We start from the raw sequence: 16,306 nt of genomic DNA, 5'->3' as shown, positions 1-16,306 counted from the left end.
CTGACAAAAAGGAAGGGGCATTGACGTATTATGTGAGTATTGCTGCTATATTTTATGCTTTTATGAATAGAGATAAGACGGTTCCACAAAGGTTGAGAAACAGCTCAGCCTTTGGATTTTCGTTGAGAAGTAGAACAGTACTTTTGGTGCATCTCGTCAAAGTAAGGAAGCTCTCCTCACTCACAACGTCTCTAAAGTCTAAAGAGAGGATCAGTCAGGCAGAGCAGGGTCTAATTCAATAATAATCCCCTGCCTCTCTCCACTGCCTCTGCTTTATAACTTTATAATTTATTATTAGTACTAATCTGTGAAAGCTACTTTTAATACTGTGTTCAACTACTAGATCTAATTATTGAAACTACAGTAGCTACAGTCTACAGACACTACTAGTACTAGATCTAGTAGTACTACTAGATCTAGATCTAGAATCTAGTACTAGTCTACAGACAGAGTCTACACTGACTAGATCGGTGATTTTGTTAGTTGTAGTTTCGTTCCTTAAAGTTTAACTTAAAGTCAAGAGTAGGGGGGTTTATAGGGGGCTTGGCCCCCTGACCCAATAAAAAATATGGAGGGCATGCCCCCCTGAATTTTACTTTGATTTGATGTTTTGTAGTTAGGTTGCATCCCTGTTCTTTGTGTTGCCTATTTGATCACCAAGAAGACTTCTGAACTGGATTTCTTCTCTGGCTCTGGATGTAAACAAAAATGGATCGTGGACTTTAACGAACGGTACTACAAGATCACCCGCTAGATCTAGATCTAGTACAGCGAGTACCTCTATAGAAGTCTAGTCTAGAAAAGGATCTAGGCTAGATCTTGGGGCCTACACTCCTACACTACCTAGCACACCTGTGATAGAGTATGATTGGCCCAAATATAGAGTAATATTACCGGTTCGAGCAGCAGGTTTCGTTTTTCGTTTTCGGGCACTGGAGCGAATAAAAATAATTAGAAATTTTGTTTTTAAATCCTACCCCAAAAGAGTTGCACACAAACCGGAAGCAACTTCTCTTTCTTCAGTTGACACAACAGTGAAGGCAGCATTTTGCTAAAAAGATTAATTAAGACAGCTTTTTCGTTCATCAGGCATCAGGTGAGTAAAACAACATGACGATCTTCCACCGAAAGAGTAGGCTACACATTGGTTGTTGATGAAGAAAGCGGAAGCTTTATTATAATCTTATATTAACCCTTCAGCCTTCACTGCCAAAAGTCCACCCGTGTGCTAAGAAAATTTCGACAGTGGCTATACTATATGACATGGGCTGCTTGTTTGAATGGCTATATAGATATATATAGCTTAGCAATTCTGTTCGAGCTCCCGCGCGCAGAGAAAATTTGGTCCCCGCTTGCGGGTGAATTTTTGGACCGGGTCGGAACATTAGTGACTAACGTTCTCGAGCTCGTTCTGCGCTATTTCTGGACCTATGTAAATGCAACTTGGCAACCAATCAGAAAATAGGGCAAACTAATGATATGTTGAAGTCGAAGTTCGTACACACATAAATCAACCTGTACTTTTGGTGTCGGAAACACTTTCATATCGGGTACACCGGCTTGATATTCGTCTTCGACGCCAAGAAGGTAAGATATCTTTCCTCTAGTGTGCTCAAATTTGAACTTTCTGTGTTGAGTAGTAGTTGTTTATCATAAATGTTACGTATGCATGTACCACTACCCCCTTGTCCAAAGCGGCTTCACACCAAGACCAGCCATTTTCCTGTCGCTCCCTCGGCAAATGTATGTGACCTACAATTGCCCTAGGCTAGATCCTATGTCCATGCGTGCGGCTGTGTGCATCTCTCTGCCTTCCTCTCCGCTCGTGTGAGTGTGTGTCTCCATCACTTGCGTTCTTTGTGTTTCTCTTAACACACTCCGCTGCTGTGGTGTAGACTGTTTGATCGTCGATAGGTCATCATGAAAGTATTGACTGTCTTGTAAATGAAGCGTGCCTGAAGCCGAAGTTACTGTGCTTAAAGGCGTGTAGTTTATACAACAAAAATTTGATAAGAGCCGTTTAGCGTGCTTGAGTCCGAAATGTGCTTTTATGCTGGCGTGCTTAAAGCCGGCAAGGACTGTAGTAACTTGTGCAATGGAAGGAGTCGCACCCCATCTGTCCGTCCGCCCGCTCAAATGCATGGAGTCTCTCGGTCCGCCCGTCCGCTCGCTCGCTAAACGAACTGTTGTCTCTATCCGATGTGTAGCGAGTAGCAAAGTACTCTTCACAAGCGGGCGGCTCGTTTGCGGATAGTGCCAGCGAGTAGTTCGTTACTCGCGGACGCTGATTTTGCAAGCCCAACCCAACTCTTGTCTAAAGTCATCAAAGAAAGCTTTGCAATTATTTAGTCACGCTGCCAACATAGGTAGATTTTTACTTTCACTCCCGCTCACAGATGCACTTCTTCGGGGGTCAAGCTGCAATATTGTTTGCTGCAGATCACACATAAAACCACTAAAACCATCGCAAATGAATTACTTTCAAGAAAATTTCAAACGTAACTAAAATATTAAAATATGGGTTAACACAGGTCGGCATGCCCCCCCCCCCCCCCCGATTTTTTTTTCCCCAGGCGGGCAGGCCCACTTGAACACTGATACTTTTCTTTATATTAACCTATGTTGTCTGGTCTGTTCATGTAGTTTTTATGTTTATTTCCGTGAGCCAGAACATAGGAAAACTAGCAATGCACATCAATCACAGGGTTATAATAGGAATAATGCTTAGACCATTGCAAGAGTGCTTTACTACGAGACAAAAACTGGACTCATGGAGAATGCAGAGATCTAGAATCCAGATCTATCGTCAAATCCAATGGACAAGTCATTAACTTTTGCGTTTGTAAATAATAATATTCTCAAAACCCATAATTTCTAATTCTAAAACTGCAAAATACTATAGACAGCTGTACCTTCTATGTCGTCTGAGCCTGGGCCTGAGTCAGAACCAGCATCGCTTCTGTCTTCTCCTTCTGCTTCTCCATTGTTGTATTCCTGATCGCTGTCATCTTGGAGATTGTCAAAAACACTTTCATCAGATGAATTGAAATCTTCATCACCTCTGTCTGCATCCCGATAAATTTCAGCAATAGCCTTATCAGTAGAGCTGTGCCCATTCAACTTAACTATTCGACATTCATGATTTTTGCGCTATTCACAGCTATTCGAAGTGTGGCAGAGCCATTCGAATGCCGTGTGATTTTTTTTTAACAGATACTGGATTTTTGTCTCATTTTTCTAAAACATAGAAAAATTGGAGTACATTATATCCAAAATCATTAAGATAAATATACAGAAATACTCTTTATTTGATGGTTACAAGACAGAGTGATAAGAGGAGCCTACAAGAGTTATAAAACATGCCTTTAGAGAATATCTCTTACTATTCAATATTCACTCGTCACACTATGGACAGCTCAAGCAAGGGCACTTGACTCGTGAAACGCAGCGAATGTTTTTTCCATGAAGTTAGCTGTTGCAATGAATGAGCTCCCCTAACCCTACTCGAAATTCGACGCGCTATGAACGGTGACGTGATGTCAACACGTTGCACTGTCTGCGCGCATGCGACAACAACACACGCACGCTCGGTGACTAGCGTTCGACGGCGCTCCGAATTGCAGAAGTTAGATCTGGGCTTATCACATATAAGAAAAAACGATTCGACGGCGATTCGAATTGCGGAAGTTAGATCTGGGCGTATATTTTATAAGAAAAAAACTATTCAACGGCGCTGAGAATACCGGAAGTTAGATCTGGGCTTATCACATATATAAGAAAATACGGTTCGACCGAGCTTCGAATTGCAGAAGTTAGATCTGGGCGGATCTTATGTAAGAAAAACTATTCGACGGCGCTGTGAATACCGGAAGTTAGATCTGGGTTTATCACATATAAGAAAATGTGCTTCGACCGAGCTTTGAATTGCGGAAGTTAGATCTGGGCTTATCACATAAATATAAGAAAATATGATTCGGTGATGTTTCGAATTGCGAAAGTTAGATCTGGGCTAATCTTATATAAGAAAAAACTATTCAACGGCGCTGTGAGTAGCGGAAGCTAGATCTGGGCTTATCATGTATAAGGGCGATAACATAATGTACGCTGAAACTTAAGCGGCTGAAGATCGAAGTTGACAGGCACCAGTATGTGTCTGCTTGACTCCACATAGAGGGCGCCTAAAGCCTAGATCTAGATATAAGAAAAAAAATTACTCCACAACACTGCTGGTATTTATGAAGCATTTATTAGGGGATTTAAAAAACTCAGAATTCCTAAAATGTTGCTTAAAATGTAATTCTGCTCTGTTGCCACCCTAATTTGACGACGCTGATTTAAAAAATGTAATTAGTTTTTGTCTATTATGAAGCACTAGCTCTGAAATGGCCATTTAAAATTGTCACCTGTCCTGTCAGGTGACGTCACGCAAACCGCTCAACCCGAGTTGGCGACCGGCTGACGGCATGAGTTTGCGAACTCAGTGCTTTCTTATCGCATCTCCATTTTTTAATATCAGTGAAAGCAGTTCACAACGAAAAGTGAGCTTAAGAAGAAGTCACATTTTCACTGTTAATAAATGGAGATACGATAAGAAAGCATTGAGGTCGCGTGTTGACTGCGAGACGCCCTTCCCAGCTTTTCGGCGTAATTAGCATGTAGTTTGAATTCAGATAAAGCCGAGAACGCCGACCCGAGCTCAAAGCCGCCTGCAGTCTGCCAGCTCTATGTAGGGCAAGTTGGAAATCATAAGGGAATTTTTGTACCTATCAGCGCTTACTGAGTCAGTCTCCGAAATCAGCATTCTCTATGTTTTTCGCCCTAAGAAAATATGATTCGGCGGCGCTTTGAATTACGGAAGTTAGGTCTGGGCTTATCATATTTAAGAAAAAACCGTTCAATGGCGCTGTGAATAGCTAGCAAATGTAGAATAGCAGAACTTAGGTCTGGGTTTATGCTTATCATATATTAGAAAAAAACATTCGACGGAGGATTCGAAAATCATGAATAGTGAGCTCACGCTTCGAAGCTTAGATGATTTTTTGTGTCCTCAAAATCGCACTGCACTACTGGTCCGTAGTCAACTTCCTCAAAGCCATCGTGTGTAGACTGTACACAAGAACCGCAGAGAGACAGACTGACTTTGTCGTTCGCGCGCAACACACTACACACCACGTCTTTGTTTTAGCTACCACATGCGCATGCTGTGACAAGCAGCCTAAAGATAGACATGGTCGCACCGGCAAGTGGACATACAATACGGGGATGTAACTCTCGTTATTCAAAACTTTGTAGAAACGAGGTTATGCCCGAAACAAAACAGGGCTTTTTCAGGGCGTACAGATTTTTGCCCTAGAAGGGGGGGGGGGGGGGGGGGGGTGTGTGCCCGGATTGTTAAAAAAAATGCGTTCTCATCCTTCGGGCACGTAACATCTTAAAATGTAAATGGTCAAATGATAAAGAATTATTATTTTGTGCATTGTTTAAATAAACCGAAATTAGAGCTTATATGCCAGTAATCCTGAAAAGGCCAAATTTGAATATCAATCGAGATGATTAGTGATGGAAGATTTCTGAAGTGACACTGATGATAATGGTAGTAGTGATAAAAAGATAATGAATCACTAAAGAAAAGTCACTCATGTGTTCATTCCAGAAACAAAGATCTGAACAAAATCATGGGACGACCAAGAAAGACTGGCGAAAAGGAGGAAAATATGCGCAAAAGAAAGAAAAAAGTTCATGATCCAAAGGTGATTGCCAAGGCAATTGAAAGTGTCAAGACAGGTCAAATGACTCAAAGACAGGCTGCTAAGACTTTTGAAATTCCATTCTCTACGTTGAATGACAAAATAGTGGGCAAGACACCTGTGGCACCTAGAAAAAAGGTGTCCCTTCTTTTACCTGAAGAAGAGGACGAACTTGTAAAGCACTTGTTAGACAGGGCCAAATGTGGACTCGTGCTGACGACTGTTGATATCAGGAGAACTGCCCAAGCTATCATTGATTTGCGACGGCCACCAGAGAAAGACAACAAGAACGTCAACATGCCATCTGTGACCTGGGTGTACCGGCTGTTTGAGAGACATCCTGAGCTCACCGTGAAGTCGATCGTGGGCCTTGGGAAGAAACAGGCAACAGTGACACCCCAGGCCATATCAAAATGGTTCAAGGAGCTGAGGGAATATATCGTGGCCATGGATCCTTCTCTTCTCGAGGATGGAAGCCGCATTTACAATGCTGATGAGAGCGGCTTTGCCTTTGACGTTAAAGTCAGGAAGGTTACAGCATTGAAGGGCAGCAAGCGTGTCTATAATGTGACGTCGAACAAGAAGACTCAGGTGAAGTAAAAATTGTTCGATAAAAAAGAAAACTTAAAAAACAATAAACACTCAGTAACCAAAACCCCCACTTAAACGACATAGATTAGTAAAGTTTTACGGCGCTCGCAACTGCATAAGGTCATGAGCGCGCTGTGGCACGCTGTCTCACACCACGTCAGAGTAAAGAATAATAGGACAACATTAATAAAAATCTCTGTTGTATAGGAGCTATAAGAAAATAACAAATGTATGTAAAACAAGTTTAAAAATACTACTAATATTCAGATTTTTCTAAACAGACCAATGGTCTTCATAGTGTCTGAAATATAATAAATCATAATAGCATTAAATGGTTTGTGTGCTATTTAACTTCTTCAACTTTTGAGGTCTGCAAATCATCTGGCAGCTTGTTAAATTGTATTCTAAAGTACTTTGTATGAGTCGCAGCTGTCTCATCCAAATCCTGAAAATAATTTGTTTCAAATAATTGTACTGTTACTGTTACATCTTATAAATTTATGTGTTACATACCACCCACCACTCTCCACCCCACCCTTTTTCCCCACCTCCAAATCTAGGTGACAGTTCTGGCATGCATGAGTGCCATCGGCCACTACCTTCCTCCTGTGATGGTCTACCCATACAAGCGACTGCCACAGAAGGACTTAGCCAATGGTTTTCCCGGAGCTGTCATACAGGCCTCCGATAATGGCTGGATGACGGCAGCCATATTCTTTACTTGGCTGCAAGATTCCTTCATACCCAATACAAAGCATGTGAAGAAGCCCTTGCTTCTTCTGGTTGATGGGCACACGTCCCACACCTCCTTAATTGAGACATCAATTCTTTGCCAGGAGAACGGCATAATCCTGTACTCCTTTGTAGCCCATGCCAGCCATCTAATACAGCCCCTCGACCAAGCCTTTTTTCGCTCAATAAAACCTGCATGGGCTCAAGCAACTCGTCACCACATTGACAACTGTGGCAACGCTGTGAACCTTGATAACTTCGCCAGTGTTTTGAAACCTATCTGGGACAAATCAGCAACACCTGAAATTGCCGCCGAAAGCTTCAGGGCTGCAGGCATTGTCCCCTTTGATCCAAACAGGGTCCTCAACTCTGGAAAGCTGGCACCATGTGCTGTCTTCCGCACAGCCCAAGCACCTTTCCTGCCAGAGGAACCAGAGCCCCTAGGCTCCCCTTCTGCCACTTCCCTGCCAGAGAAACCAGAGCCCCTAGACTTCCCTTCTGCCACTTCCCTGCCGGAGAAACTAGAGCCCCTAGACTTCCCTTCTGCCACTTCCCTGCCAGAGAAACTAGAGCCCCTAGACTTCCCTTCTGCCACTTCCCTGCCAGAGAAACTAGAGCCCCTAGACTCCCCTTCTGCCACTTCCCTGCCAGAGGAACCAGTGCCCCCGAGCTCCCCTTCTGCCACTTCCTTGCCTGAAGATGTAGCAACTCCAGCCTCCTCTTTTGCAAGTTCCGTGGCTGGGGAATCACTGCCTCTGCCCACCCCATCTGGTTCTTCAGATCCCAGTTCTGACTTACTGACGCTTACTGTACAGCAGTTGGAAGCAATCAAAGAATTTGGAATCTTTTTATATGATGATCTTCTTAGGAAGAAATTCATTAGATTCTTCTCTGTCCTGGAAGGCACAGAAACGGCCCCTTCGGACGATTCTTTCAACATCTTCCAAGAGCGTGTTGTGAAGATAGTGAATGCCTTCACTCCAGCAACCTCAACTCTACCAGAGCAGACTCCCATCAAAGCACGACTGACTGCCCATGATATTTTGCAGATACCTAAATTCAACGGCACAAAGAAAAAGGGAAAGAAACTGACTCCAACGATCCCAGACTTTATCAGTAGTAGTAGGAGTGAGGATTTAAGTGGGGCAATAAAAAGAAAACTTGAGAGTAAGCAAAAAGAGGAGGAAGCGAAACTAGCAAAGAAGACCATGCGAGAAGAGAATAAGCGAAAATAGAGGAGGAGAAAGAAATTATGAAAAGAATGAGAGAATTGGAAATGTTGGCAAGAGAACAAAAGAAGGCCGAAGAGGAGAAAAGAAAACAACAAAAGAGAGAAGAGATGAATCAAAACTGATCAGCTGCATGTATATAGACAAATTAGTAAAATACTTCATCTGATCAATACTGAGTAGGCCTACAATTGAACCTGCCCTGTATCTGATGGCCACTGTCCATTCCCCCACTTGCGTTTTTTCTGTACAATTTAACTGTGTAAAAAACGGGCACCTGTCCAAGGCGGCCGCGGACACCATATTTTAATACACAACGCCTATCATGCCAAACAATGACACCTGTCTCAGACGGCCACCTTAGTGACTCCATTGCATTTTGTCATAAATCATGCATTGGCCTCTGACGTAGGCGAGCCGTCATATAATCCAATCACCTTTCGTTGTTGTTAGGTAGTCCCTCCAACCGATCATGTTGCGTAGGTCCCTCCCACTGTTAACCAATAGGTAACAAATTTTCAGCTGTTGGTGAGATAAGCGTGTGATCCCTCATAACCCATAAGCCCCGCCCAGAACTAATGCACAAATCGTAAGTGAAATGAGTGGTCACTGTTTACCCAATCTGTAACAAAATAACAATGGACGTCAACATGAACTTGTGACTGAAGCATCGCTCATTCTCCGAGTGGTGGCGACCCATGTGTTTGTTTTACCATAGCACTCGGTCCTCCTTGTCTGACACTGACACATTTTGTTTTATTGTCACCCTTACACCAAAGCAGCAACAAAAGAAAAAAAAAGAAAGAAAAAACCCCAGCGAAAACAGCAACAACAACAACAACAATACGGCTACCCTCAGAAAGGAATGGTTTGTTTTCTTCATTTTGATGAGTCCTGCCTAAGCTTAATTTTATAAACATTCAATTATTGTAACTCCTTGTTATCAGGAATAGCACTGGAGAAAGTTAAAAGACTTCAAACTGTCCAAAACAATGCTGCACGTTTAGTTTTACGGAAAAGAAAGCGAGACTCTGCTAAACCTCTTTTACGGACACATTGCATTGGCTTCCTGTTAAGAAAAGAATTGTTTACAAGTTGGCCACCTTATGTCACTAATGTTTGAGTGATAATGCGCCATCTTATATCAAATTTGTTAAGACTGTACATTCCTACTCGCAGTTTAAGGTGATCAGCTGAAAAATGAAATTTATTTTACCCTCTATGAAACTTAAAACAATGGGTGAAAGGGCATTTGAATACCAAGGCCTCAAGATCTGAAATGCTTTACCAAGTACTTTAAGAGAGATCAAATCTTTTGATTCATTCAAATGTCTGCTGAAGTCGTTTCTGCTTTTAAATTAATAAGATTAATATTTGGAATGGTTTTCTTTTTGTCAGAACACAATGTTTTATGTTACTGTTGTACTGTATTGTAAAGCACTCAGAGCCTGTGTACTTTATAATTGGGGTTGAGTGCTATACAAATGTCGTTTATTATTATTATTAAAGGAAAGAGATGGCGAAAGCATGTCGAGCCAGAAAGGAGAGTAGCAGCAGTGAAGACAAAGATTCAAAGATGGAGCCGCAGATGTTTGTAGAAATGACAAGAGCAGATGATGAAGATGATGATGAGTGAATCATGGAGGTTAGATCTGATCTTTGCAAGGACTGTCACCAGAAGGGGGGGGTGGAGAACTCTGGTTACAGTGTGAACTCTGTGATGGCTGGTGGCACAAAAGCTGTACCAATGCTGCTTCACTTAGCTCTTAATAAATAGAGAAGCTCTAGTTTTGGTGCAGTGAATGCATTCCAGACCAATAGCTTGAGAGTAATGAGAGTGCACTGTTTCCATTTATGTATGTGTTTTGTTTTTTTTGTTTTTTATTAATAAATCTATTGTTCCATTGACATGATTGCTTCTGGTTTAGTTTGTGGTACTTATGCAGAGAATTTCATGTTGTTGCTGTTTTATTAACTTTGTCAAACAACGATATGCTCATTAAAAAAATAGCTAGAATCTAAGTGATGAAAGCCAATACAGTGGGTGTCGCATTCAACGGTCACATTCAACGAGAAGTCGGCTCCGACGAGGCAATCCTTAATCCCCGATTTTTTCTTCTATAGACCTCTTTGGAAATGTATGTCAGCTCCAACGAGACCAAAGTCGCTTTCAACAAGGTTGCGATAACCAAATAAAAGCAATTAGCGGCCTCAAAAATGAAGAATTTTTCTCTTTTCTCTCCATCTCATTCTCATGCGAAGCACAAGGCCCATCCTCCATTCACAATGCATTTTATAGCTATCTAGTGTGCCTCCTAGTACTAATATAATGTGCTCCATTGCGGAGAGGATGGGTGAGGGTTAGCAGCAATACTGAGAAGGCCATAGGGTGGGTGGGAATGCGATGCGGACTGTGTGAAACTGGATGAACTCTGGATGGGTGGGTCTAGATCGAGACCTTCATTTTTTTAAAATTTTCATTTCTTTCCCTGATCAGAAAACCCAAGCTCCCGCCTTTACTTTATGTAAATCTAGGCCTAGATGTGAAAGGTTATATTTTTCCACACGATAAATGTTCCGGGAGACTTGTTAAAAATGGAGATGCGACAAGAAAGCACTGAGATCGCGAACTCTCAATGCTGTCTCGCCTTTGCCAACTTGGGTTGAGCAGTTTGCGTGACGTCACCCGACTGGACAGGTGACAATTTTAAATGGCCATTTCAGGGCTGGTGCTTCACGGTAGACAGGTGGTCAATGAGCAGAATTACATTTTAAGCAATATTTTAGGAATTTCGAGTTTTTTTTAAATCTCCAAATAAATGTTTCATAAATACCAGCTGTGTTGTGGAGTAATTTTTTTCTTATATCTAGATCTAGGCTTTAGGCGCCCTCTATGTGGAGTCGAGCAGACACCTACTGGCGCTTGTCCACGTCGGTCTTCAGCTGCTTAAGTTTCGGCGTTCTTTATGTTATCGCCCAAATAACGTAGCCCATCGCACACTAAGTCTAAGCGGCAAAGCGGGCCCGCCTCGGTGAGATCTTGTCAACTGGCGAGGGAAGCCCCGGAAGACGACAAAAATAGATGGCGGAAATACGTTATAGATCTATATTTGGGCCAATCACAGAGGTGTACTAGTGCTTGGTGCTCGCTGTAGTTTCATGTATGTATTCAACATTTCTTTATTAACACTTTGCGCTCACTTGGCGCAAAAATGCGACTTAAAATTATCCATTCCGATCACCGGGCGCAGTTCTGCGCTAGGTCCAACAAGTCCATTGTAGTCACTCTCCTGGCCGGGTGACCAGATGGGGTATTTTTGTCACCGTGGTTTTATGCACCCCGCATAATTTAGCAAAATGGGATCATTTTTTGCATGATTTCTGATTATTTTCCTCTATCATTCTTTGTTAAAATTAACAGAATCGCATAATTAAAAATTTTTGGGCTCAGTTGCATAATTTCACAATTTTTCTTGCCTAAAACTGTCCACGTGGTAATTTGCAATTTATTGCAACCCGAAAATTTGCGTCCCCAAAATGCCAAAAATTGCCCCCCAAAATTGCCAAATACGCCGAAATTTGCATTTAGAATCCATACAGACAATTGCTGCTTACCCCATGAAACAGACACACTGAAAAAGATTGGCAGTTTTGGGGTTATTATGAAAATTCATACTTTTTTAAATTAAAAGAATATTAGAAAGCTATACATCATCTTTTCACATATTATAGTTTATCAAGAAACATCACAATGGAACTGAAACTAAGGCTGGTGAACTGCTACACCATTCCAATCGTGTCCTCCTGTGGCGAGGAAACTTGGACAATGCACAAAAATTTAGTCATCAAGATTGAGGCTCCGGAAATGTGGATCTTTCGCAGACAAGGGAGAATCAGCTGGAAAGACAAAATCACAAATGAAGCTATGCTATGATGCAAAAACTTAAAGTCAAAGAGAAGTGCTATGGTACCAAAACTAAAATCAGTAAAACTGACAGACTTGGTGCACACCATGCGCCATGACTCACTACCAAGGACAATTCTCATTGATCAGATGAAAGGGAAGAGAGCTAGAGGCAGACAATGTAAGTTACAGACTGATGATGGAAAAGCCGGGATGGGTAACAGCTTGGCAATGCATGCTCAGATCACAAGACTGAACTGGTTGGAAACTCACGGTAGGCTACAACGACCTCTGAAAGTCAGGGATGACACATAGGCAGGGCAAGGCAAGTCATGCTTTTAAAAAATTATTCTGAAAATGAAAATGCAATCAAATTTACATCCAAGATTCACAAGCAATGAAGTTATTGTAATATATAGGAACACTAATGCTTTCAAATTTTCTTCATTGAGGTGTCGTCTTCTCTCAGAAAAAAGAAGATTGTATATAATTATAATCTACGGTTGCTACGATTAACACTGCAACAGTGTACCAGTGTCAGTGGTAAAAAATAGTACAGTGGAATCCTGTTATAACGAGAGGGAGGGGACCGGTGCGAAATGTCCGTTATAGCAGGATTCTCGTTACAAGGAATCCAATAATAAATTCAAGGAAAATGGTAAAGTAGGCCTAATCTATGAGTTTGGCGCTCTGTTTATTCCTTTTTGTATTTCCCTTGATGATGATTTGTTCAACATGATCTCTAGGTCTTACTTGATCAAAAATCGAATAAGGTTTCTTTCTCTAGCACTAGCAATGTTGACAGCTAGGCGTTGGCGATCAGAAAGAAGGGGGTCTGGCTCTAGGCTAACTCGCCCGCTGTGTTGTCCCCCACCCCACCACACACTGTGGTGCGTTGCGTCTGCTTGCGCACGTCACACATTCACTCCATCTATCACAGCATTGTGACTTCTACTTCTCCATCCCTCACCAGACAAGTGAGAGGCACGGGTATGCCTAGATAATCTAGACTGGGCTGGCCTATCACGCGATGCATTCTGCTTGTCTGCGCATGCCACTTATTCCCCATTCATTCGCTCCGGCCTTCATTGTTGGTTCGCGTGGGCTCTCCCATTCTTAATTTCGCTGGATCACCGACAACTTTCTCAACTGGCAAGGTTTTATAATAATGCTTAATTGGTCTGTGCGCTGTGCATTAAAACCGACTCGCTTGACGGTCTGATGGCGCAATAGCAGTATTTTATTTACAAGATAAAGAAGGAGAAAAAACGGGGTTTTAGAATAGAGTCTTTATAACAGACTTCTCGTTGTTTCAGGACTCGTTATAAGTGGACTCCACTGTAGCATAAATAGGATTAGAATAGAGATCTAGACTGCGAATGAATTTCAGAATGAAGGGAAACAAATCTGGCAGATTTCAAAGGGCCTAATATGAATTTTGAGTTCGAGAACGGCTCAAAAGAAGGAAAATATTTCTGAAAACTATGTTTTTGGAAAAATTTGCGGTAGTTTGCAGAGAGCTGCGAAATTTGCGGCCGCGACAAACCACAATGACAGATAAAACGACGGGGACAGGTTTTTTGTACTGCTGGCTGTGCAACTGCAAAGTGTTAAATAAGCTGTTTGAACTGTCTCTGTTTCTAGCTCTAAATATTGGGACGAGTTCCGCAAAGGGCTGGCACTTACTGAACTGTGACATGGTCCACAGAGCAAACTAGATCAAGATCTATACACACGGATGTAAATCTTCGGGTTTTTGCGGCCGACTTGCCATTTGGGCGCCAGCTTTTAACAAGTCTACTATAAACAATCCATATTATATATACCGTATACTAAATAGAGATTATTTGTTGTAATAGAGGGAAAGAAACAAATATAATTTAGTCTCACTGTATTCTTATATTTCAGTCAGTGCGCGCGCCATATATTTTCTGGCTTTTTTTTTCAAAATCTGTTTTCATCCTGTATACAAGAATTGATTAGGATTAGGTGTTGTTGGTCGGCGGCCCTCTTCGGAACTCCTTCCTAATATTTTATCACATGCGACAACTTCATTCACGATAACTCACTTGAAAATTTCCTCCTTCCACCATATGCATGACTCCATAGCAAACTGCCATAGAGAGCCATATATTAGGTATGACAGGCATAGGCCAAGTGATAGATTCATATCTTTCAGTTGGCCTAAGTTACAGTTACAGGGACTCTAGTGACTCTTAAGGAGGAAGCGAGTGTTCCAAATGACATGACATATTATATATTACTAAAGATTGAAGAGTCTATTTGGAGTTGACTTTTTGACTCTTGATAATCCCCTTCTGTTTTAAATGGCTTTGTTTTAGCTAACACTAGTTAAAACAGATGGGCCAATGCAGAAACAGGAAGATCTCTCTTCGGGTACATGGACAAACCCAACCCCACCCAAATACCCTTCGAATCTCTTATGTAGAGCTGATCAGACTTTGATCGTCAGAGCCCGCAGGACACTTACACACCAACAAGCACTTAAACAGAATTAACCCCTATGTGGGAACCCCATTGCAGACACTGTGACTAACACGAGGAGACCGTTGAACATCTTTTCTTTCATTGCCCAAACCTGGCAGTTCTTCGATGCAGGCTCCTACACACACCTACAGACTTACAAAGCCTGCTCTACTCTGGCTTTGACCAGATGACAAGGACATGTGGCTACTTGAGGGAGGCATTGCGCTGCGAAGAGCGAAATGCTCGCAGCTAAAGGGATTTGAAAACAGCAACAGCTGACCCTAGTTAGAATCAGTAGACAGTAGACCTGGGGGTTGGGGATTAGGAAGTTTTAGTTATGGTGTATCGACTGATACATGTAGTAGTGACAGTGGTTGTACTGTAGATTCTGGCCTAGAAGTTAATAAAGTATAAAGAGCAGACACATCTGTACATGCCTGTTTGTATTATTTGATGAAGGGTATTGCTGAATTTATTCATTTTTATTTTGGTTATTTTTACTTTACCAAATCTCCCGTGTAGATTGTTGTGTGTACGAAAAAGTTCAAGTTGGGTAAGAGTTTCTGTTGCAAAGCCATCGTAATATATTTTGTATTAATTCTATTTTATATGCCTTTCAGTTGTTATTTTAGATAGTAAATACATAAGCTCTGATCCTACTCTCTTTCTGTCCCAACTCCTTCCCAACCACTCATGAAATATGGGCAGACCTGTTTAGCTTGTCATAACTATTATGAACAGTTTTTATGGGTTATAATATATGATTCCCTTTTTGGTGAAATACATCTACAGATATGTTCTAAGCAAAGCAGTTCTTCTGCGTAATGTCTAGAAGAGGGGGCAAACGACGACAAATTGTGCAGTTGGACGGCAGCAACACCAGCAAGTTACGTAAGTTGACCTGCAAGTTTTGAATTTTTGTTTTGTTAAAAGGGTTTGGGTTGTTCCACATTGTGTGTCTGTTGCTGCAGTCATAAGTGCTGGCAGATGTGGTGTGAAATTCATCATGAAGTGGACTGCAGGGTTAAAGTTCAAGGATGGTTTTATTAGAGTTTCTAAAAACGTATGCATAAACGTGTTTTTCATGTCTTTCTTTAAATATTTTCGATCTGCAAAGTTGCCTGTTGCAGGACCAGTTGAGCTATCTTCAGAGTTACCAGCATGACCTTGTCTAGCCTAGTAGGGTGCTAAACATCAGCAAAAGAACGAGCGAGTAAAAGATGACTTTTGTGATGCATGCTTAAATGTGAGACAGCGTGGTGGAATCAGGCTCTCATCAGAATAATCAAAGTGAAGAAACTTGCATTTTTCCGCTGGTTTGTGAATTTTTATCAGACTTTTGTTTTATTGGCTCAACACCTTTCATGCCCATTATAGAACTAATTTCTGTGTAGGTTTTCTTAAAAACTTTGAATAAAGGCACAAAAAAATGTCAATTTTCAGTTACCACGGACTCTTTAGCAAAGGAAACAACTAATCTTTGGCGGCCATTTTCTCACTAATTTTACCTCTGAAAACAGGTGACCCTCTTCTCCTTCTTTTGCAAATATCTCGACTTGTATTCAAGATAATTGGATATTTTTTTCATCCAAATAAAGACAAGTGAACGAGCTTTA

General features: G+C 41.6%; 1 protein-coding gene across 1 annotated transcript in view; it reads left to right on the top strand.

Moving 5' to 3' along the window:
- LOC101845413 (formin-binding protein 4) overlaps positions 1-16,306 on the top strand; it is a gene marked incomplete at its 5' end in the record, with an annotated part of 37,760 nt that continues 21,454 nt past the window's right edge. The window contains 2 exon segments of the mRNA XM_005103838.3: positions 1-32; positions 15,483-15,581. Of these exon segments, the coding sequence (XP_005103895.1) occupies positions 15,515-15,581 (67 nt within the window).

This window comes from Aplysia californica, unplaced genomic scaffold (assembly GCF_000002075.1).
Source record: "Aplysia californica isolate F4 #8 unplaced genomic scaffold, AplCal3.0 scaffold00392, whole genome shotgun sequence".
Classification (NCBI taxonomy): Eukaryota; Metazoa; Mollusca; class Gastropoda; order Aplysiida; family Aplysiidae; genus Aplysia; species Aplysia californica.
Note: the sequence above shows the minus strand (reverse complement) of the source record. Positions and strands in the feature narration are given on the sequence as shown.